At 41.8% G+C, this 25,868-nt stretch overlaps 1 protein-coding gene across 1 annotated transcript; it reads right to left on the reverse strand.

Annotated features, from left to right (window-relative positions):
- Nucleotides 1-302: 302 nt before the first annotated feature.
- On the reverse strand, nucleotides 303-8,555 carry P2ry1 (purinergic receptor P2Y1). The gene has a single exon (XM_038347635.2). The coding sequence runs from the start codon at nucleotides 7,851-7,853 to the stop codon at nucleotides 6,732-6,734; it is 1,122 nt and encodes a 373-aa protein (XP_038203563.1). The 5' UTR covers nucleotides 7,854-8,555; the 3' UTR covers nucleotides 303-6,731.
- Nucleotides 8,556-25,868: the final 17,313 nt, after the last annotated feature.

Raw genomic sequence — 25,868 nt, forward strand, 5'->3', positions numbered from 1 at the left:
TTTAACTGGGCATGTTAATTAGGTGAGACAAAGGGGGCTTTTGATAGCAAGACCTTGGTAGTCTGTCTCAGGAGGAAGTGGCCAAATAAGAGAATAGACTGAAGGGACTAGCATTAGGACTGTAATGTAGGGGGTTTTTAGAGAGGCAGAGGACAGGGTTTTGGGGAGAAGGGCAAGGTCTGTTAGAGCTAAGTTTGCCGTGCTTGAGAAAGTAAGAGACCCTTCAGCTTCAAATGCACATTTTTGGGAATTATGATTGTAACACTATAACATTAACAGTATGAAAAAATGATTGCATGTGATAAAGTTAAACAAATACCTTTGCATTTATTTAAAAATAGTTTTGAGAAACAAATGTCTCATCCTGTTTCTTTAGATATTCATGCCACTTTTTACTAAAGTAATGGACAATTTACGATTTTTGATCATGTCTACAACAAAAGTAGTAAAATAAAATCTCTAGCAAAACCTAGGACACAAGTAAATGTACACATGCACACACACATGCATACATACACATGCGCACACACACACACACACACACACACACACACACTGAAATCATTTACTGATTCTGATTAACATTATTCTCTATTCTATTTCCTTTGTTGAAGTAAGTCCCTCATAACCTTAATTAGTGTGTTCTTTTCCTCTCCCTGCCTTTGAACAGAAATTTTACTCTCACCTGTAAACCAAAGTGACAGAATTTGCTGGGTCATCTTCAAGGTCTCTGTCTTAGCCAATCTTGGAGGATTTGCCGTTTTCACACTGGTCATTTCTAACCAACAAGCAATCCAAAAAGAAGTAGTGAGGATGTTTTTCCTATTCTGTGTGAAAGACAGACCACTTGCCTCCATATCCCTACCCCATTCCCAGCTCTGTTCCTGGGTCACTGTGGTCCAGCCAGATGCTCAGTTCAGGGGCCTGATATATCCACAGCTGCTGGTTTGGATTGCCCATCAGTCCCAGCAGCCATGCTGACTGCCCAGGGAAGACCCCGGGACGAGCCCAGAGCACTGCGACTTCGCAGGGTTAACAAGCACAGAGAAAACATGAACACAGATTTCAAGTGGCATCTGCTGTGTGCACAGAGCTTGTGCTGTCGGAGCTCTGGACCCTAACAGATGAACTCCTAATACAGCAGCAGGTTTTACGTCTGGAGATGGAAGCTCTGACCATATTTGGGAGCAGAATTCTAAATTTCCTAAAAAGAGTATTTAAATTTTCTAAGCCATTGACAGAAGGAAGAGAAAAAATATGCACCTTTATTTGCAGAAAAAAATGTACTGTAATACTTAAGGTGATGTACAAAGTCAAAGTTGTTAAAACTTTAGGACAAAGTCTTAAAATATAAAGATAATTATATGCATTATTCCCGAGTATGAATTAGACACACTCCAGTACACACTGTGGCACACATATACATTCACACATGCCAACATACACACATACACAGTCTAACACACATACATCCCAATACATACTCCAATGAGCATATACACTCTAATATGCAACAACACACACACACACACACACACACACTTTACCAACGTTGATGTCACAAACAGTGCAATCTGCCCAGTGCATCTAATGAAGACCCTTCCTAAGGATTTACCAGTTTCTTAAGGGCAGGCAGAGATTTGCATGTTCTGCACAGGAATTTCTTGCAGGACAGTTCTGAAGATGCCAGAAAACACAGTACCAGAGCATTGCACATTCACCTCCTCTACTGAGATGATTTTAATTAAAATGTATGGCTTAAACATGTTTAGATTATATATATACACATATATACACATATACGTATATCACACACACATATATGTATATGGAGAGAGAGAGAGAGAGAGAGAGAGAGAGAGAGAGAGAGAGAGAGAGAGAATCTTACACCTGGGAGACAAAGACAATGTAAGCTAAAAAACGGAACCTAATAAAGATGGTTAGTATAATTACTTCTATGGATAGGCAGAAGCAGGCAGATCTCTGTGAGTTCGAGGCCAGCCTGGTCTATGAAGCAAGTTCCAAGATAGCTAGGGCTACACAGAGAAACCCTACCTTCACAAACTCCCAGCAGATTATATCCTCTTTCAGACATCAAATAATAATAATCTTAGGGATTAAATGACACAAGGATTCTTCTTTTATCTTAAAATCTTATGGCCCACTTGTCATCTTAAAAAAAATTACTTAATTAAGACATGTCCTGTAGTATTTTCCGCTCTGTGTATTATAATGTGTTAAATATGAGGAGACTGCTGAGCAAGAGTAGTGTAAGAACACAGACATTGTCACCATGTTTCATGGTTTTATTGAATTTCTCAGTTTGAATTGTCTATGATAAGTGTAATTCTGATGACCTCAATTATAAAGTTCTGTTGTTATTATAAATAGCAGATACAAGGTTGGCTGCCATGCCTTGGACACACCACACACACACACACACAGACACACGCACACGCACGCACACATACAGACACACGCACACACGACGCGCACACACATATGCATGCAAGCACAGAAACACAGGAGATTCTGCAGCTTGCTACAGTCAAACAATAATGTGCTTTTACGGGAAGTATACCTCTTTTTTATTACAAAGACAGTTATATGTAATCAATCCAAACTTTGTCAAGCTATCACTGATGCCGACAAACCTGAGAAGGCTCAAAGCGTCAAATAACACTGTTTGATACCACTCCATGGCACTGCTAACTGCAAAGAAATCCGCTTCCATCATTTACATGAACATCACAGATATTATAAAAATAAAATTTTCTTGCAAAATCGCTAAAACAACATATAACTCAAATGCACAAATTTTGATCTGTAACATAAGTTCACCTTCATTAAAAAAAAAAGTTGACAGAATTTAGCAGCCAAATGATACAGTTATCACTAAAAATGTTGGCACTGAAGTTGCCAGAGTGCCTGAAGAAAACGGATTAAAGCCAATTGCAATGCCGAACTTGTTGGTAGTGTTCGGTAAAAACCCTACCTTAAAGATGTTAAGATTGTACTGAGTTGCCTTAAGAAAAAGTACAATCCAAAGCTTCAAGAGCTAGCAAGACTATCAGCCGCACTTTTCTCTTGCTGTTTCACTAAATGTGTGTTTAAATTCTTACATTATGTCTATAATGCCCACTAGACTTCTAAATCATCCATTCTGAACAGGAGACAAGCCTTATTTAGCCTGTGGCAGTGGAAATATTTAGGCCATATTCTAAACATTCTGAAAAGACAACACAAACTTTCTATAATACAAATATATATATATATATATATATATATATATAGTACACAATACAAAACCTGTCTAAAATATCCTACACTCGTTATGAATCTTATGATAGTCTAACACCAAGTTGTGTCTGTAGAACAAGAATCCTAAATGAAAGGAAGGCATGCAAATCCAAATCCAGGGAAAATTAAACACATAATAAAACAGATTTTTTTTTTAGATTTAAATACAAACTAGTCTTAAATGTTCAATACTAACATCTGAAAAAGTCTTACATATAATTGCCATTTTATCTAGCATTATATATTATCATAAAATATGCCAGTGTGACATTTGAATATTATACATTGCAATAAATAGAATTTACATCAGTATATTGTACCTTCAAAGAAGTTTTACAGTCTGTACAGCTGAAGGCCCACGAGCTTCATCAATAAATACTATTATAGTAATTTACATTCAATTGGCAAAACAAAATCTTTGATACATACTTACTAGTACCATATCTTCTAAGTTCTGTTACTAATTGAATTCTAGCTCTTGCTAAGTACTGGTATCTGTCATATCAAAAGGTGGTGTAGTGTCCTGGTTAAGTAAGTAGAGATCTTCAGGTTTCAACCTGTCCATACAACAGTCGGTGAACACAAAGAATTTTATCCAAGGACTAGAGGGAAAGTCCTAGGAAGCACAGAAACAGATTCCAAACAGTTCGCATTGTCTGCTTTTCAAGATTCACCGCAGCACCCATGGTGCCGACAAATGAATGCCCTGCCACCTTTGCTGCTCATGCAAAATGGGATTCAAGTGTCAAGATTCCAGCAAATTCTCAGTAGCCACATCGTGGTTTTAATTTTGAATTTTCTCTGTGTGCTCTTTCTTCTTAATTTACCATGTTAGTGCAATATAAGTTCAAAGCAACCTTCAAAGAGTCGAAGAGCAATTTGTAAGGCACAACAACAAAACCGACAACAATCACAAACCCTTGAACTTGGAAACACTTTAGCAGTGTGAAACTTAGTGACTTTGCTGAACCGTACAATTTTTGGTGCCATTCACCCAAGTGTCGACAGATCTGTCTTTACTATGAACATGCTTACTCATATCAGGTGGCAAAAATTGGTCTTTTGGCTAATAACGTGTGGCTTCTTCCTGACCTGTGCACACACAGGTCATTTCAGGGACTTCTCTTGACCTGGAAGAATTTGGCACAGTCAGTGTTATTATATTAAATGATGAAGCAGCGAAGAAAGAAGGTGAGGCTGGGGCTGTATTTTAGTGGCTGGACTCTTGCCTAGTATCCATTAGGCCCTGGGGCAAATCCCCAGAATGAGGAACACAGCAAAGTGTAAAGGACCTTGGTCCCCTCACCAAAACACATTCCCAAAGAACGGTTTATGAAAGTTGAAACAGTGCATTTAATATACATCCAAGATCAGGCTGGCATCATGAGATTCAAACACAGAAAACTGTATTAAACAATGAGGAAATAATGGAGACATATGGATCACTGAGCTGTGTGCTTCTGAAATTTCCATTTGGATAAGTTTAACAAAATTACTTTTGAGCCACTGAACATTTTTTGAAGTGTCAACATACTGAGGCTGTATTTTAGATTTTTGTCTATAGGACTTTGAAACAGAAAATGCTGCACGAATCTTAACCCTTGGGAACTCTGCAAACCTCAAAAGTGGGAGACACCTAAAGTGTCTTCTTCGGTTGGCTTTTATGGCAAGACTGAATGTGTAAGAGAGCCACTGAGAGATAGGAAGGCTGAATGCAGCTCTTCTTCACGGACCTGAGTAACATGAGACTTGGCAAATGGAAGCACTCCAAAGAGCTTTCAGATCTCCGGTCACTTGTGTGTCTAAAACTGACATCCAGCCCTGAATTTTATGTCATTATATCCTACTGGGCCACAAAGGTTCTTTTTTTTGTCTTAAGAAGGTCTTTAAAAGCATTTTCTAGCGTCATTTATAACCTCAGAAGAGAGCTGGTAAAGACTAGCTTCCACAGCTGAAGTTCTCAGACAGCAGGTTATGTATTTGTGACTGTTTCCTCATTATGTTAATTACATTAAGTTTGATGATATCAAGGACTACAAGTGTAGCAATCCATTACCCATTGAAAATTCTTTTTAAATTTCAATACCCTTTTACAAATATTTCACTGCTGCTCAGCAGACAAGAGCAGAAAACACTGGCTATGCCCTAACTACAAAGGGCTTGATGTATACTTTCAATTGCCTTCTTCTCAGTTTTATGGTGCCTCGGTTACTTACAAGTTAATTTCCTTCATTTTCTCTCTGCAAATGTTTTATTTCAAGAGCCATTAAAAGATTACAATTTGTTAAAAGATTACAGCTTTCCATGCTCTTGGCACACCTATGACTTCCTTACATTCACGTTTCAGTAGGCATTTCATGTTTTCAAGAACTCTGAGGAATCAGAAAGAACCTTTCTCATTATTATTTTGGTTTTGAGTCCTTCTTCTAGAACTCTTCTCCCCACCCCCAGCTGCATTGGGAATGTCTGTCACCCACAGTCCTCTGAAACACTAACAGCCCTGCCCTATAGCCCTTAAGCTAACATTCTGCTTCTTCAGCCAACCAACCTTTAGTCTGAAATTTAACTGTGATTTCTCAAAATTGTTTTCACAGATGTGGGTGAGTACTTCTCTTGGAACACAAAGTCCAAAGACACTGCACAGCAGTGGAGCAAGTGAGGGCTTTTTTTTTATCCTAGGAAGCCTAACAGTCCACAATATTTATAAGAAAAACACATGCACTTCAATTATTTTGAATGTATTTTGCCAATAATAGAATATCTGCATCCTCCCACCACCAAACATTAAACAGGCAATGTGCAGGAATCAGTCTTCCAGAAATGACTGGAAAAACTCATTTTCCACACATAAAAGTCCACTGATTTTATTTTCCTTTTCAAATCCCCAAAGACACTGTCAGCCACCATCTATGCTTCCGAGGAACTGAAGGACACGGAGCGCAGGCAGCTGCTCATTACTGAATGGACTGACCGGTATTGCATTAGCCTAGGCCAAGCAGTTTTTGAAAGTATAGACTTTAGTTCGTTTTCACCGTGAGATACACACAGCAACGGAGGCTGGACAGACAAATCACAAACTCCAATTCCAGGCGGCCAGTTTTCCGGGAGAAACTTTTAATATCAAAAGTGCCCTGCTAACACATGCACACACTTAAATAATAGCCGCGCCTGTGAGTTTCAAAGGGAGAAGAGGGCGTGTTTATCTAGGTGGCACTGCTCGATTACACAGACTCCTAGTGAGTAAGAAAGGAGCTTACAGGAAAGGAAGAGAAACGTGAACGTGCAATAAACCGATGTTTCCTTTTTTTTTTTTTTTTCTCAACTCACTACTGTCTGATCTGGAGTACTAGGAACTTAAGGAAAAGAAAAGGTAGTTGGTTCTGTGAGCATCCTACCATGTTACAAAAGTGAGGTGTTTGGGTCTGGTGCCTTCACAAGCTGGTGTCTCCATTCTGCTTGAACTCGGATAAGATATTGAGAGTCATTTCTTCACTCTTGGATTGTAAATTGGCCTCACTTCTCCTGGAAGCTTTCCGGGTGGCTCGGGACAATCTCCTTCTGAAAGTGTCTCCAGCCAAGAAATAAAGAATGGGATCCACACAGCTGTTGAGACTTGCCAGACCTCGTGTCACCTGGTAGGTGGCATAAACCCTGTCATTGAACGCACACATTTCGGGGGTCTGGAAATCCAGCCGTGCCCGCAGATTCATCGTTTTCATCACGTGGAAAGGGATGTAAGACACAGCAAACACCGTCAGGACAATTATTACCAGGTAAATGGATTTCCTCCTGAGAGGAGAGTTGTCCAGGTCTTTGTAAATCAGAGCTCTAACAATTAATCCATAGCAGCCCAAGATCAGCACCAAGGGGATGCAGAACATGGCCACAGTTGTACACATGCTGTAGATGAAATAACTGCGCAGGTACTCGTCGGCGGTGGTGTCGTAGCAGGTGATGGTTTTGTTTTTCCGCATCCCAGTGCCAGAGTAGAAGAGAATGGGGGAGATAGCCACCACCACAATGAGCCACACCAGCACGCTGACATAAATGGCATTCTTCTTCTTGAGCCTGCCCAGCGATTTGAGCGGGTACACCACGCCGCTGTACCTGTGTGCGCTGATGCAGGTGAGGAACAAGATGCTGCCATAGAGGTTTACATGGAAGATGAATCTCTGCAGCTTGCACATAGCATCCCCGAAGATCCAGTCAGTCTTGTTGAAGTAGTAAAAGATGAGAGCTGGCAGGGTGAGCACGTACAAAAAGTCAGCCAGAGCCAAGTTGAACATGTACACGGAGATGCCGCTCCAAGGTTTCATGTGGAAAACGAACATCCAGATAGCCACGCTGTTGCCCAGGAAGCCTATGATGAACACCACGATGTAAACCACCGGCAGGTAGTAGAATTGGAAGCCGGTCTTGGTCAGGGCACATCTGAATGAAGAGGCAACTGCTGCCGTGGAAGCTACTGTACTGTTTCCCCAAGGCGAGCCCAGGCCAGCCAGGAAGGCTGTGTCCGTCCCGTTGGGGACAGCCGACCAAGGGACCTCGGTCATCCTCTGCTCTCCAACTCAGGCAGCAACTCGGAGGGGCAGACCGCAGAGAGCGGGCAGCAGCGGCGAGGGGCTCAGCGCGCATCGGAGGCGCGGGCGAGGGGAAGGGACAGCGCGCGGGAGTTCCCCACGGGTCGGGGCGCGCGGGGGCTCGCCCACGCCGGCTCTAGCCGCGCGTTCGTCGCGGGCCATGAAATTGGCCCCGAGGTTGCGACTGAACCAAGCTGAAGGACGGGCAGGCAACTTCCCGGTCCAGCTGGCAGCGCGGAGGTTACACAACAGGACGCGCAGGGCACCTCCACCAAGTTTGCAAGTGCGCTCCCGCGCGGGGCAGCAGCAGATCAGCGCTGCACTGCGCGCCCGGGGCGCGGCGCAGCGCGGCGGGGTCGAGTCCAAGTCGCTCGGCGGTTCCCAGCGGCGAGAAGGCGCAGGCCAGCCACCTCCCGCACTGATCAACTTTGCCTGGCCATCTGCCTACTCCCTACCTTGCAAGCTCGGACCTTCGCCGGAGCCACCCGCCGCTTCTTCCGGCCGCACTCTCAGCCCGCGCTCAGTCTCGGGAGGTCCTTTGGAGAGCGCGTGGCCGCGGACCCCGACGCTGCTAGCCTGCACCCCGCTTGTGGTCCATGAGGGCTGCAGCCTTTCCCGAGGCTCCTCTGGGTCTCGAGTGCAGGGGGCAGGAAAGAGAGCCAGGCTCCCAGCGGGGTGGGCGGAGCCAGAGAGCCCGGGTGAGTCCGCGCTCCGCGGGGAGGAGAGGGGCGTGTCTCCGCCGTGCAAGCTCGTGGCGGCGGACTGAGGGCTGGGCGTTGAGGGCGGGAGGCCTCTGGAAGCAGGGTTCGCGGTGCCCCTGCACGCCTGGCACGGCCGCTTCCACTCGAATCAGTGGTCAGAACAAAAGGTACGCTATGGCAGCGACGGCTACTGGCGAGCGATTGGTCAGAGGGGTTTTCTCAAGACCTCCACCAGACAGCTCTGCAAAGTGAAGTTGCTGATACATTGGAAAGCTTCTGGACGCTGGCAGCATTTTGCCTAAAGCTGTGAGCTGAGCGTTCTAGGCAGACATCCCCAGAGCCTCTCGGAATTCGCAAGGTGTTTGCAGGCTCCAGACAGCCAGCAGTTTGCAGGTGGGCACGCCCTGGCCCTGCACAGCGCCGTGCTTTGCCCAGCGCGTGTAGGAACCTGCTGATCCCAGAGGGTGCCAGCTCTGAATGAGTGAGGGTGGTAAGCGGCATGGGCGAGTCGCGTTCTGCCCTTCGTGTTTGTTTGTTTTTATTGGTTTTTTTGCTGTTGTTGTTAATGTCAACTGTTTCCCCCACCCCCAACTACTTAGCAAAATGCTAATAAACCAGCCTCACTGGTAACATTTTTATGAGCACGTACAAAAAGTCAGCTAATGCTACACACATCATCAGTGCAACTTGTTAGATAACACTTGCTGGAAAAGACACGTACCATCAAACCTCCATTCACATTTAATTAAATAGCAGAGATTACAGTAAAAGTATTTCAACATCAAACTGAGTATTACACAGAGCTTTAGAGAGAGTTTCCTCTGGGAAGCGATTAATGAATGGTTTGCCCTTGTTACCAATCCTATTTCTTAAAGTTCGTAGTTACACGTTCCTCTAGCAGATATCTTAAAAATACAGCCAGAGAACAATGCAATTAGTATATTTATGGCAGACCTTAGTGTAGGCCTCCAAATGCATAAAAAATGTAGGCAATATATTCCAAAATGTGTTTACCTTTAGTTGTAAACTAAATGGTTATTTCCTACTTGAAGACGTAATTAAGCAGACTTTCCCAAAAATAGCACCAAGCACTTTATGACAATTAACTGATTGATGTATTTAGTGTGCTACATGAACAAATACATTTCTCTTGCAGAAAAATATGAAAATGAAATGTCTTCAAGTATATACTACATCTATTTCTTTCTAGTCCCATATATTCAATAACTGTGTTCCCTTAAAAATACTAAGGAGGGGTTGGTGAAATGGCTCAGCCCCTAAAGGCCTTAGTCACTTATCAGTGAGCCCGAGGAGGACCTGGTCCCCCAACTCACGTGGTGGAAGGAAAGAACTGCCTTTTGTCCTTTGACCTCCACACTCCTACTCCACACTCGTGGGCTGTGGCACATGAGCATGTGTGCAAGTACACACAAACACTCACACACAATGAAGGGGGGGGGGGAAACAAACAAGAAACCTTAGAGGAAAATCGTGAGCTCCTTTCTCAGATATTGGGAAAAAAAAATTACTCCACCGAGCATATCCTTCAGGGGAGCAGCAAGTTGTACTACATGGACAGAGTGAACACACAGGGGCTGTGAACCCCAAAGCACGGCGATGATAACATTAGAACACACCAAAGGGTAAAGGGGATGCAGCTCAGAAACAGCTGTGTTATCTTTTCTGTTACTTGCCAGTCTTCACATCCTAAGATTCCACGATTCTAAGCCTTAAGAGATGCTCTTCTATAGTTTGATTGGCAGGTTCCTAGCAGGGCTGCATCATCTACTATGAAGGAAAGAAAAGGAAGCAAGGAAAAACCACTGAGCGTTTCCAGGGTACTCAGGAGGTCTTGACTCCTCACTCCTTTGCACTGCCCATTTGCAATCTAAGCAGTATATAACCTCCCTCAGAAGTCCGTTGCAAATGCATTAGCTCATCATGTGAGTGTTTTGAAGTCTACCTTTGGTCCAGACAGCACTAAGTCCTTTCAGAAAACCTACTAGAAATTTAGGGAACCAGACTGCATCATAGACATTTGAAAATTGGGTTTTTTAAAGAGTGATTATTTTAAATACTACTTTCACATTTATCATATTTAACTATGTATTTGTACTATGTTTAAGGTATATTAAAATTAAAAATGCTTATTATAGGAATAAGCTACAATCATTTGTTAGTAACCTTCTATTTGTAAATTACTGAACTAGATTCAATGAAGGAAAAATTAAAAGATCACCTAAGACCGACTATCCGTATTCATATTTGAATAAAATTATATATGCCTTAAAAGTGTAAGAAAAACATGTCCCACATTGCCCCCAACATTTGCTGCCAGCACTTGGATGCTAATTGGTAATGAATTGAAGTTACAGTGTGTTGGGGCTCAGGGAATTCAAAATATTTGAATTCCTATGACATGCCTAGCAGTCTGAACTTAAGGAGCCTAGGGGGCCACCTAGGCAAAATCTCTCTGGCCTCCTCTTCTCCTGTCTGTAAATCTCCACATTGTCTCTTGAGGTGAAGCTCGGGAGCCAGACTGTCTTGTGCTCTGGGTCCTTTGCTCCCCTGCTGGCCATGACACTGCCTCCAAGGAGGATACTGCCCTGAAGTACCAACAAGAATCTAAAGAGACAGAGCTAGGTTTTCCTTTCTATTTGCTGGCATTTTTACCAAACCTAAGAATAAAAGTCGACAGCTTTCTTCGTGACTTTGTGTCTTCATTCTTATAGGTTCCCACACCACATAAACTTTGGGTACAGAAAATTGATATTTTCCTGTTACTGACCTGTGATATGCTTAAGTGTGTTCACCATAACCCTTAAGATGGGTGAGGGAAGGTTTCATACCGTCCCACCCTTGGAGATATAAATGGTTAGTAATGTATTTAAAATGCCAAGAACACACAAAACTTATCACAATATCATGTAACATAGAAACAAAAGTCTTATGAATGACCTCCAGAACCCTGACGTGGGGCAACAAAGGAATGAAGAAACGACAGACACATACAGAGACATACAGAGAAAAGCTGAGATCAGGTGGCCTGGGTTCCCGGATGGGGAAGGCACAGCACCCAGAAGCTTATCCATGTTTATTACAGAACCTTTGAAAAGCAAGGCAGGGTTACAGCCCACAGATGAACAAGAGGCAGGAGGCAGGTTTAGCTAATCTCAGCATGATCCATCTCCAGCCCATGAACATCCTCAGGGAGAAAAACTATGGTGGACATTTCAAAACGCTCTCAACCTTTGCACTCAACCCAGAGGAAGGCTGTGTCGTCCCTCTGAGCCTTACCTTGGGTAGGCTTGGCAACGCCCACGGAGCTGGGCCATTGATGTCCTTGACAGGGCCGTGCTCGTGCTCGTAGCAACGATACACATTCAGTCAGGATTTCACTAGCTCCCCACAGACTTAGAATTTATAGTCAGCAATAGACACAATTAAAAAAAAAAACATTGTCTATGGACTGGAGAGATGGCTCAGTGGTTAAGAGCATGAGCTGCTCTTCCAGAGGACCTGAGATCAATAGCCAGCACTCACATGACGGTCACCACTATCTATAACTAGTTCCAGGGGACCCAATGCCTTCTTCTGGCCTCAGTGGACACCAGGCGCATGTGATTCACAGACATACATGTAGTTAAAACATGAACATACATATTAATATAATAATTTTAAAGTAAAGAAATGAAAGAACAAAAATTATAAACTTTCTCTGTTTCTCTCGAATATTCCCTTCTACTACTGGCAATAATGTTACCGAGGTAAGCAATACAAGTGATAAAATTACCTGATCAGAAAGGTTAGGGAACTCGCCCACTGTCAAGCACTAGAAACTGGGATTAACCTTGGGTCACAAACTAGTGATGGAGCTGAAAAAAGTGAGGGTCACTGCTCTGAAAGCAGAACTATTAGTGGCCAGTAAAGACTCAGCATTAAAACCAGCAATTCCCAGAAGACTCCTCTGAAGAGAAAATGTTAAGCTGGTCCTCAAAGGTAGTGATAGCCACAGAGACTCTTCGAAGCTTCTCGAATGCACTCACTATGTCTTTACACAGCTTTTATAAAACATATAAATTGAAAATGATAACTATGAAACTCAGATATCTTTGCACTTACACTCATAAAGAAAAGATTCTTGTGCTCAGATTCTCATTACTATCTTCAGAAAATCTAATTTGTTTCTTGTTTAAAATAAGGACAAAATGATCATTGAGAATAATTCCAGTGTACGTCCACAGGAAAGGAAAGAAAAAGAACATCCAATTAAAATAAATACGACACCACAAACCCCAGAGCTACGTTCGGTGTCAATATGAAAGGAGAGAAATCAACGGCTGGTACAGCTGTTCTGAGTTTTCAGGTAAGAGCAATGAAACCCTGATGAGCAGGCAAGGAGACCCTGTAGAAGCTCCTAAGAATGAAAAAAATGAGACAGGATGATTTCTGAAGAATACCTTAGGAAATGAGGAAAATGTTCGGTCTCAAATCAAAGTAACAGGGAAATATAGGAAGCAAGAAATCTAAGGAGACTCTCAGAGATGTCCACCAACAAAAGAGAAATAGGAGAAAGAGCTAAGGTGGGGATTTAAAATAAAGAAGCCAACTGAAAGAATGAGAGGGTGGTCACGTGTCAAGAGGGCCCAGCTGCTCCTGTCAATTACACACTTGTCATGGATTCAATCAGGAGGCTTCCTGAAATTTATTTCATTAGAAGTCACAGCAGGGGGAGAAATAGAGGAGACAGAAATTACAGTCCAAGGTTGGGATGGGGAGAAGGAGAGAGCCGTGCAGAAGAGTAGCTCACCACAGCTAGGAGCAGTCAGTGGTGTCTCCCAAAACCAACCTTGAACTTGCACAGCTGAAAGTTAGATCAGTTCTAACAATGCTTCCAGCGCTCAGTTTAGGGCATTGATTTATTTGGTTTTGTTGTTGTTTTTGTTTTGAGATAAGTTTCCTCTGTGAGGCCTTGACTGACTTGGGATTTTTAGCAATCCCCCTGCCTCAGCTTCCCAAGTGTTGAGGCTACAGGTTGTGCCTCTGTGCCTGGCTTAATTAAGATTTTTATGCAAGGACTGACGGGATAAACTAGCTCCAGATAGGCTTCCCTCAACAAGTAAAACTTTCGACAGTCTTCTAGAAATAAGCCTGGTAATGAAGAAACCATTCCATGGGTCAAGCTGTTAAACACAAATAGCTCCAAATTGCCTGTTTCTAACAGCATATTAACATGAAGATTAAATAATAATCAACATAGGAATCATTAGTTTTGCTGGGAAAGAACTAAAATCGGAGGGAGGTAATGTTTTCAATGATAAGTTGAGCTGAATCTCAGAATCTCAAGCTAGTTCTGCTTTTTTGCCACCCTTCTCATTTCTGGATGGCTGATGTAGCAACTAGGGATTTCTGTCTCCTGGGGACTCCACCATGGTGATAGTGGATAAGTGAAGAACTGTCTCACCCTGAGGTTCGGCACTGTTTTCTGGACACAAGCGCAGATACAGATTAGCTAGTAGAGTCTCCTTGGTACATAGTGTGGCATGTGTGGACTAAGGGACTTTGCTTGTGTAACAAGGTCCTCTTGGTGTCCAAGCTGCTCATCAAATCACTGCCACTGTCAGTAAGTGACAAGTTTTATGCGACGCTGTTTGACATTGCTTTGTTGAAGCTTCTCCTGTCTGAAACTAATAGATCTTAAGGGCTTAGGACTCTCGAATTGTGACATATATGTGCCATCCACTGTACAGAATGAAGGTTGTGCAATAACTCATTATTGAGCACAGGAGTCTAGAGAAGAAGACACCTGGATTCAGAAGTCAATTAAGGGCCCTTAAAAGTTAAATAATAGCTATATTGCCAAATCAGTTCTATGTCGATGTTCATATAAAATAATTCCTCTATCACAAAATAGCTGTAAGATTGTAAAGTGGTTAGACTGTGCCTAGCACACAATATGTACAAAACAAATGACAGGTATTATATATATTGTGGGTATGATTCTTATTTATTGCTATGCCCAGTCCATGAGGACCCCAAAAGACCACCAGGGAGACCTACTCACGAAAATGCAAAAGCAAGGTTTATTGTGTGCACAATTACAAGCAGGCAGGGACCTGGTCAAAAACAACTGCGAAGCAGCAGCAAGAGGGGGTGCCCCGCCCTTCTAGAGGGCATTATTTAAAGGCAAAACCTTGAAAAGTTACCTTAGCAGGGTGTGTGCTGGCAGGTGACCCTATCTACAACTGTTGGAATGTTAGGAATTTCCTTTGGATGGCTTGTTCCTGGCTGGTGCCTGAGTAGTCTCAGTTTATGGTCTTTCTTGCAACCGGGTATTGCCTTAGGGAAAACTACCTAGACTCAGGTCTCTATTGAGCTTGTCGTGGCTGGGTCCTACATTTATAATGTGTTTTTGTTTTTCCATCTCAGTGGATAGATCTTAACAAGAAGATGCTTGACTGTAAGCAGCAAAAACAGCTTTGCCAAAGTGACTTTCTTCAAAGTATGTAGAAGTATTACAAGAAAGTAAGCATTAGAACCAGAGGCAGGCTTCTGTTCTTGCTGTCTCTGAGCCTTGGTGCAGAATCAAGTAACAGATTCCAAGATTGGGAGCATGATTTACTTATCCTGGAAGGAGATACTAATGCAGGGGATGGATGCTTCTAAAACTGTCCCCTCTTAAAAAAAATACTGTGTCCATACTTGTGATTGGAATGGAAGACAGGATATTCAGACTGAAAGACTCCCAGGAAATTCAATTTGACAAATTCCCTCAATGTCCTAGAGACAGAGAATTGTGCCTATGGGAGAAAACGGTGCTCCTAGAAAGACGAGAGCGAGCCCTCGAAACCCGCTGGCTGCCTTTGGCAGAGCGGTGAGAGAGCACTCATTACCAGCAAAGGCAGCCAGGTGGAGATCCTCAGGGAGAATGAAAGAACTGAGCTTCTATGATGCACTACAGAGAGAAGGGCAGAATATACTGCCATTTTTCCTGTTTTGTCTTTACTAGGGTTGGGGGGAGGGGAGGAGAAGGAGGGAGATGAGAGAGATGAGGGAGAAACGAATTAGGAAAGAAGGGAGGAAGGCAGACTTTACTTGTATGATTGAAGAATGGAAGACATCCTTCCATCAAGGTAAGTTATGAGGTTCTGCTCTCAGCACAGAAACCAGCCTGGGGGCAAGTATGTGCTAGTGGGACCCTAATTATTAATCCAATTGGAAAGAACCCCAGGGATATATTTCCAGTAGTCCAAATCCCTGGAAATAAGGAGTTTGACATGAACTTTAGAGCAGCAGAGAAATTGAATTTGCTCTGGAGAATGAGCGCCTCAGGAGAAAGTAGAAAGCAAGGATGGAAAAACTTTGTGCTGATTGCATTAGCCAGGCATAGTTAATGCTCTATGAATTCTGCTCAGGCATGGAAGCATGACCATAAGACAGACTGCAGTTTCCTTTAACACAGTACCATGAGAGGTCAGCATCACCAGCGAATATGGCTAACTCTCGCATTTGAAATACAGTTTGAAAGATAGCTGTGGCAAGGAGAAGCCGAGCCTTGCCACTAGACAGATTAGCAGTATTTAGATACAAGCTGATATTTTCTTTTCTATCAGCTCTGGAATTCCTAGAATTGTGTCATGTGGCTGAGTCACACCATTCTAAAGTACATACTCCTAGGACTTTAAGTCAGCACATTGCAGAGGTACTTGCACATCGTATTCACTATATTGACAAAATGGAACCAGTTTAAATCCCCACCATCACTAAGACCAACACCAGGAAGCATGACCACAGTTCAAGAGAACCTTGTAAGACTGAAGTGTGTCCTCATACTGGGATGTATTTCAGGACAGGAGTTGGACTGGGCTATCTGAAATTAGCTGGAATATTCACAAGGAACTGTGAGCAGCAGACATGGGAATATTTTAATAAAACTCACCAATGCTATTGAAAGAAAAGAAAGACATTGAAGTCCTAATCATGAGTCTGAAGTCTCAGAAGAGAATGTGTAAGAGCCCACAAATGAGTGTTGGAGACAGGAAGACATGCCAAGTGAGGGAAAGAGACACTGTAGAAAGAGGGGTAAGCGATAAAGGGAGCTTTCTGTCCCGCCCCATCCTGCAGCTACTTCTAAATAATCACTCAGAGGCTTGACATGACTTAGGCTTATTATTAACTAGCTCTTAGCTTAAATTAACCCATTTCTATTCATCTATGTTCTGCCATGTGTCTCGTGGCCTTACCCGTGCTTGAGTTCAGCTTGCTTCTCTAGCAGCTGGCTGGAATCTCCTGACCCCTCTCTTCTTCTTCCCTGTATTTTCAGTTTGACTTACCCTCCTGGAATTATTCTGCCTTGCTATAGGCCAAAGCAGCTTCTTTGTTAACTACGGGAATAAAACATATTCACAGCATACCAAAGGGTTATCCCACAGCAGTAAACTAATCTGGGAAAAAAGAAAAAGAGAAGAAACTACAAGCAATCAATTTTCCGAGCCATGTATATTTTTTAGGAGTAAATCAATACATTTATGCACAAAAGGACTTCAGACCAATATCTATGACAGTAACTATATAGAGAATAGATGTTCTGTGTGTGGCAGAAGCCTTAAAACACAGAGATAAACTGTTTTGCTTCATTTCATGTTGTGGTTTGAAGGTCATCGTTAATTGTCAACCAGACAAAGCCTAGAGTTTCCTGGATGATGGATTTCTTAATTAGGGATTAAGATAGGATTTTCTTAATTAGGTTAATGAATCTAGAAGAGCCATTCTGGGTGTAGGTGGCACTATTTCATGGCCTGGACACAGCAGTGAATGACGAAGAGTGAGGCAACCCATGGCTCTCTTCTCTTGACTGTGGGTACAATGTGACCAGTTCTCCTCAGGGATCGCTGCTGTAACTTCCCGGCCACGATGGACCATAACTTGGAATTGTCAGCCAAATAAATCCTTTTCCCATAGGTTCCATTCTTCCGGGATTATTTTTGTCACAGCAACGGGAGCAGCAATAACAACAATGAGGATATAGGAATCCCTGGGTTGAAGGTATCACAGAGGCACAAATTACTCCCAGGGCTTCTTTTTAATGGCATTGAATTAAGAAAGAAAGAAGTAGAGAGACGATTGCTTTTCTTTGTCTCTCCTTGGGTCAATTAGCCTCCAAAGGTGGAACGGTTTTTCTTACACCAGCTGTGTAAGCAACTTAGTGCTATGGGTTATGAAGTAACAGAAGAACAATGTGACATGTTTTGTGCTTTTAAAGATATCAAAACTTCATAGTGTAAAACTCTAATCAAAGTAGCTAAAGTCTTGCTTTTATGCTCAGAGGGAAGCTGCCAATGCTAGGCTTATTCTATTCTTATTTAATGAGTCAAACTTTGCCCCTTGACTCAGCAATTTGAAAGCCTATGCCATTTTATCAATGACAATATTTTAGAGAGTTAACAAGGTGAATTATAGTTAATATAAAGTTAGATTACATTTGAAGAATGACAGAACAAATATTATAGGAAACTCAAGCCTTTTACATATAAATATCCCAAGGTTGGAAGGAGCAGATTCTATTTTGGATACCAGCCTTTAGTCTTGTGTTTCTCTTGTTTGCCATGAGCTTCCAACCTCTCCGTGTCTGGAAATTATGAGCACTCCTTTCTGTAGCCACTCATCTCAAGGTATTTTGAGGACTGAGTAATGGACTTCCACTTTGAGATGTTTGAAAAACCCAGTGCTATGCAAATTTAAAGAAGTGTTTTGAAACATTTTGTTTGCAACAAAGCTGTGTGAGTCTTTGAGATTCTTCTCTACCAAGTCAATTACAAACTCTACATAGCATCTCACTAAAGCCTTTCTCGGCATGGGTTTTTACTATCAACTGTATAAATACTTAATAACACAGAGTCTCGATTACTGTACCACAGGGTATTCCTTTTGAAATATAAAAAAGAAGTAGATGGTCGGAGTCTACACAGAACACAAGTGTATTTTATTCTTTCTTTTTCCTATAAAGGTTTTCAGTTGTTTCCCGTGGTCAAAGAATTTCACATTATCTAATTTATTCACTATGATTTTTTTAAGGTTCTTCATAATGACCCCAAGTCATCATTTCTACACCCCAACCCTCTGTATGGGTAATAAATGTTCTCTGCATATTTTGTAATATTTTGGACTCTTTATCTTTATGACATTTACTACTTTCTCTGTCCTATTTTTTTAAATTTTACTCCTTTTTCAAACTGAAAAATATCGATTCAGTGAAATAAACAAACACACCACTTTGTGCTACCTTGTGCTGTCTTGAATTGAGGAATAAATTGTTCACTTTCATCCACTGACTTCCCTGTAATATGGAAAGCCTTCATATTCCAAAGATGGTCTCTAAGTACTGAGACTCTCTTTTATTTTGTCTGACAAGAGCCCTCGTTATAGCCACTATCCCTGTGGCTGGAGACTGGTGAGGAGAGTGAGGAAAGAGAAATATTTAATAATCTGCAAGCTTTGATTGCTTTGTATGCTAAACAAATATTCTTCCAATTTTTCCAAATGAGTTTTTTGATGTATTCATCCCACTTCTTCTCCATTAATCCAGGCCTATTTAAAAAAATGATCTTTTGTGGGTATCAATAAAAAAGAGGTTTGTTGTGAAAGGAAATACAAAATAAGATCCTTATTGTGCACAATAAATTTAAATTTTGTGAGAAAATTCTTTCAACCCATATTTAATGACTAGAGTAATGTTTAAGAAACCATGCAACTTATCCATGTTTGGAGAAGAAAATGCAGGCATGACCTGGTGGTCAGCCTACCTGGCACACACATTGTGTTTCCAAGTAAGAATAATAGCACACCATCTCCTGAGTGTTCCTCAAGTCAGAACACTGAAGTCATGTAAGGAATCTGCAGCTGCCTTGCTGGTGTCTGCTTTCTCCATGTCTCCTTTAATGTGCTTCTTCTGCAAGAGACCCTGGTGGTATGATCGCTCACTGTCCAGTCAGAGGGAATGTGCTAACCAATTATAGTCAATAGGCTTCCTCTATATAAGTATTTGTTCACACGCAAGAAAGCAGACTCTGTTCTTTAAAACTGCCTCCAGAGTGGTTCATCTCTGCCCCCTTCTCATCACTGTGGCCTTTTCAGGGGATGTCTTGGTAATGACTGCCACAACAACATTGAACTCTAGCATATAATAATTAAATTTTCAATAAAATGTTGTCAGGATTTCCAGGTAAAGTGGCATATTAGAAGTCATCCAATTAAAACTCGGTGAAAGGAGACAACCAAAGCCATGTATAACAAGCTCTTTCTTTACAAGAGACAAGGTCTATAAATGACCTTATTAAGCAGTGGGAGATCTCCACAGGGAGGCAAGAAGGAGTGCTGGCTGAAAATCTTCTAAAACAGGTACAGTGTGGGCGATGTCTAGCTTCAGGGGAGAGAACCGTGTGCTGCTACTCACAAACACGGGACCTGAAGGGTCAGGAGAGGCCACGACAAAGAGTAGGGGCCTGAGGGACCACCAGACAAGTACTAACAGCATCCCTCCATAACAGAAGAATGAAGAATACCGAGGCTGCTGAGACCTACAGCTGCCCTTTGCCCTTCCTCCACACAGCACCAGATGGAACCTGCTAGAGCCCGAGCGGGGGAGAGTCTGAGGCTTCCTCCTTCAGACTAGTGCAACTGTGCCAGATAGTTGCTTCAGAAGTATTACTCTTATTTCATATTTTTTATTTTAATTTCATCTCTCTCTGTCTGTCTGTCTGTCTATCATCTATCTATCTATCTATCTGTCTATCTATCTATCTATCTATCTATCTACTTACCTACCTACCTATCATCTATCTATCTGTATTCCTCAGTTAGGTTTTAAGATATTTCTGGGTTTTTTTTTTTTCTACAAAGCATAGTTTCTCAACAAACACTCAAACAATACTGCTGTACTGATCTTCACATACAAATGAGGAAAAAAATGTACCTGGCCATAGATCCTACTCATTTGATCCTAGAGGTCATGAACCTAATCTAATTAAAGACTCTAAAAGACAATATATTCTAAGAATTAATGCAGAAGAAAATATGTTTGGGTTTAGTAACCTTTGTTAGGGTCAGCATTGGACACATAAGCCATGAAGAAACAGTTGCTATTACAAATACCAGGAAAATTAACTTTAGAAGGAGTGATGCACACTGTGGTCTCAAGGAGAGGGAAGTGGGAAGGTCACATGACTTGAGTCTAGGAGTTCTGGGCTGCAAGGCACTATGCTGGAAGGATTCCAGCACTTAAGCATCAGTGGATGGAACCTGTGAATACCCATTACAGCCTATCCTGCTCAATATAATGAGGGCTTCTTACTTACATTTCACCTCTATAAAAGATACTGTCAAGAGAGTAAGTCGAAATAAGTCAAGTAGGTGAGAAAATACTCGTAAAGTGATTGTTCTATGCAACATGCAAAGAACTAACCCTCACTAATAAGAAACCCAGAAAACCAATTAAAGTGTTTAAAAGATGTGAGTAGATAGCTCACCACATAGATTTGCAGTTGCTAAATAGGCACACAAATATATGTCTAGGGTCATTTGTCTTTAAGAACTTTGAATGCAAGCATTGCTTCATAACTACCAGAGTGAAAAGAATATGAAGTATACACAAAACCAATACTATTTCATAATTCAAAAAATATCAGATACTGAGCCATGGGAAGATGTAGAGAGGATGTTTGGATGAAATCAATAAGTGAAAAATGCCATTCGAAAATGGTACATACTATGAACCCCCCACCCCCACCCCAGTTGTATCACATTCCAAAAGCAGGAAAACGTCAGTACTTACCAGGGTTTAAGAAGAAGGGACAGATGAAAAGTCAAAGCACAGAGGATTTTTATAGAAGCAAACCTATTTCATATAATGCTGTGCTGGTAGATATATGTCATTATAGATATTTTCCAATGCACTACACTAACCGAGAGTGAACTCTAATGTACACTAGAGACTTGAAGTGATAACGATGCTTCAGCCATTGCAGACTCATCAAATGTAACAAGCATCCTATTCTGGAGCAAGATGTTGATTGCAGATGACATTGCATGGAGGTTGAGAAGACGCATGGAAACTCACTGCCTCAGGCTCACTCAGTACGGTAGTGAACATCAAATAACCCTACAACGCTGCTCTAAAATTTCAACAACAGTTAACCTTAAATTTATTTCTTTGGGTTCTCTTTCAATGCCATGAATACTTCCTGAATTAGTTACTCTCCTGCGGCTGCAATAAAACACAATAGCCAAGGCAACCGGTAGAAGAGGCAGCGTTATCTTTTGACTTAGTTTTCCAGGGAGATAAGAATCCATTGTGACAGGGAAGCAGGACAGCAGGAGGCAGGCCTGGGACAGGAACAGGAAGCAGAGAGAGCAAGCTCATCTTCAGTCACAAGCAGGAAGAAGAGAAAGTGAGCAGGAAGTAGGGGGAGGCTCTGATAGCTCAAAGCCCTCTCCTGGTGACATACTTTTTCAGCAGAGTTGTGCCTCTTAGTTCCACAAAACAGCACTACCAGCTGGGGGCTAAGTGTTCAAATACAGGGCTGTAGGGGACATTTCTAATCCAATCCACCCCTCCTTTTGTTTTCAACATATTTCTGAGTGATAAAGAGTGATAAAGGTGTAAAATGAAAAAAGAAACTCATAAGGGATACAAAGAATGAGGGGTGGAACATTAATCTTGATGGAATTAAATTTGAGGGAGAGGAGTTAGCTGCTTGAACAGAAAAAGAACGCTAAATTTTGAAGCTCAACACTTACTCAGAAATCAAATGGGTTTTAGAAAAGTAGGACTCACCAATTTGGAAACTAGAAATGACAAAACGGTGAGAATGGGGGGATGATTGAGAATTATAGTAAAGGAGAGGCACCCAGGGTTGGAACTTTGTATCTCCACTTCATCCCATTCACCTAGAAAACATGCTTTCCCAGGCTCTCCTCATCTCTCTATTAACATGCAACTCAAACTCTGACCTTGGAATCTTTCTGGGTGAAATGGAGACTGGTGTGGTGTCAGGTCTCACCATGAATTCTAGTTAGTAACTACAGAATGAAACTCTGGAGCCTCTTGACAGCACCCCAGAATGCTACTTCAATTGCTTCATCCCTTCTCAGACCTCAGCACCTACTGCAAGTGGATGCCTTGGTGATGTTTCCCAACTGGTCCAAAAGATCCTTTTTTCATCTCAACTCTTACAGCCAGAAAACATTTCTGGGTTCTATTGTTGCTCAGCTTCAAATGTGAATAAGTAGTCAGGACTCTGCATTGCTCACAGAAAGCTTTACACTGAAAGAAAGGATGAACAGGATGAACACCAGTGAATCAACACAATTGATTGCTAAGAATAAAAGAAAAAGGACAAAGACGGTGAAGGAAAAGTCACAGTGTAAAGGCGCAAATAAAGTTGTCATGGCATTAGTCAGCAAAGAAAGATACCATATCATGGGAGATACAGGGAAAGTCTCTTCTGTGCACAGATGAGGATCTGAGTTAAGATTCCCAGCATCTCTGTTAATGCAGGATGTTGTGGAATATATTTCTTACTTTAGTGCTGGGAGTGGGCAGAGACTGTTTTCAAAGTTCAGTTCCATATAACCTAGCAAACTTGTGATCTCTGGGTTCCATGAAGGAATTTCTGAAGAAACTAGGTGGAGGAAATAGAGAACAAACCTGACTTGTTCGGCCTCTGGCCTTCAAACACACATGCATGCACATAAAGACACAGATGCACTACATATACATACATACTTTAAAAATATTAAAAAAGAAGTATAACACCATGGAAAGAATAAAGATCTTTCTGATATTCTACACAAGTGCAGTCAATAAAATCTTCTGTAATTCTTTAGAAATATTATTCAAAAAATACCAGCCAGACAAGCACAAAAAGACAAAATTATAGAACGTAAAAGAAAAGAACAGAAAATTAATTATGTCTGTCAGGTGTCAAAAGTGTTCAGGTTGGAGACAACAGAGCAAAGGAGGGGAGGAGAATGGAAAGGATGACAGACTTGCACTAAAGAGAGTATGCAATGAACAGACTAGGTAAAAATAGACTCACATCCTAACCAATGTTCAGAGCAACAAGATAAGAAGAAGAGTTCCTAAGAATCTCCGGCAGTGGGAAACACCACTCATGCAGGGAAAATACAATTAAGCAGCACTGACCTTATCAGTAGCTGCACTGATAAGAGAAAATGGCTTGTCACTTACAACCCTGTCTCCCTCAAACTATGACGCATCTAAGGGGGAAATGAACTCATCTCTGAAAGACGATGTCTTAAAACAATTCTCGTAGAATACTGTTTTTCTAGATGCTCCTGAAAATGTAAGAAAATGAAAGAGCGAACACTGACAAAGGAAGACATAGAGTAGATGTGATTCTCATGGGATGAGGACTACACCTCCCAGAAGGCCTTTGTGAGCAGAAGGCCCCTGCGTGCAAGCGCAGATCACAGTTTCACCATTTCCCAGGAACACCGTACCCCTTTAAAAGTTTAAAAACCCCTCCATGTGCTCTCTCTCTCTCTCTCCCCCCCCCTCTCTTTCTCTTTCTCTCTATCTTTCTCCCCCTTTTTTCCTCACTCTCTTGACCCGCACTGTGGAGCACCCCCCTTCCCTTAATAAAAAATCCTCCCACGCACGTGGTCGCGTCCTGGGTCTCCCTTCCTCCGGCTCCGCGATACACCCCACGCCGAAAAAGAATAGCAGTTCATGTTTCAAGAGAGCAGAAAATAGAGTCCCAGGATTGTGTGTGTTTGACACTCAGAGAGATATCAAGAAGGCTAAGAAATTTCAGAAGATCATCTAGAAGAAAGTCACTGGAACTAATTCATCGTTGAGTGAATGTTTGGAAGAATTTTTGCATTAGGTTCTCTTCTCAGAGAAGTTAGGAAAACGACTTAACCATAATTATCAACAGACATTGCTTAATAATAGCACGTGGCTGAGGAGGGGATTCATATACACAGGGGTACGACGCGATCTTGTGGAAAGTCACAGGGCAGCTATCTTAACGTAGACACACTCTTAAAAATAACAACAACAACGAAAAAGCATTTGAAGATGTGCTTTTCAGAAGGTGTCTCTGTTAGGAAAGGATGGGTGCCTAGAAAGTTATGCACACATTTTAAAGTTGGCTCAGAAAGATGACTGAGTAGGTCAAAACATCTGCTGCCAAACCTGATGGTCCTCCAGATCAGCAGTGCCAGACTGGGACTGCTGAGACACAGTCTCTGGACCGATCAACTACTGGCCTCTCTGCTTTTGGGGAGTGAGACATATATTGTTGAACTATGTTCACCATATTACCATATTGCTCAAGCCAATTCATTATATCCCTTAAATGAATATATATTTTCTAGAATATATTTATATGTATACATGTATATTCTAGAATTTGACTAATATGCCAGGTATTTGATAAGCGTGAAAAACAATCTATATTTCCCTCCTCAATTTTTTATAAAAACAATAGACTATATCTAGGTAATAAGATAACAGAAAGGCAGTGATTTTGCATATGGACGCAAAATCTAACTAGATTTTTTTCTTTGTTGTTTGTCTCTTAGGTCACAATAATGGTTCTGAATTGAGAGGGTATTTTTAACTATTTTCAGCCCCGTCATTCCTGCCAGCATCATTGTACATCAGTAAAAGTTCTCTTCGACTTTTGCCAAGGGCCAGCACCTATACAACAAGCACTTAAATCTCTTTTTAGATTTATTTAATTTATGTGTATGGTCGTCTTGCCTACGTGTATGTATGTTCATTCCTGGTGCCTTCAGAGGTCAGAAGAGGGTATTGAATGCTCTCACACTGCAGTCACAGTCTGTGCAGTCACAGTCGGTCATGTGGGTGCTGGTAACAAAATCTGGGTCCTCTGGAAAAGCATCACGCCCTCTTAAGTGCTGAGCCTATGCTGTACCCACAAACTCTTGATTGACCACCATTCTACATTGGACCTGTGTTCATCCACTCCCTCTCTTCTTCAGACAATTGCTCCATGCAATTATTAGACTCATTAGAAATTATATAAGATCCATACACAGTTTCGTTTTTGCAGTGTTTTGAGACATGATCTCACTATGGACCCTGCCTGTCCTGATAGGCTATGTGGCTGCCATCTGCCTCATTGTTGTAGCCTCCCAAGTGTGGGGATCACAGGCATGTGAGACAGTGCCAATAGTCACATTTTGACAGGGAAAACGCATTGTCACATTGTTAACCTTTAAGTAATATGAACACCTTTTC

This window comes from Arvicola amphibius, chromosome 11 (assembly GCF_903992535.2).
Source record: "Arvicola amphibius chromosome 11, mArvAmp1.2, whole genome shotgun sequence".
Classification (NCBI taxonomy): Eukaryota; Metazoa; Chordata; class Mammalia; order Rodentia; family Cricetidae; genus Arvicola; species Arvicola amphibius.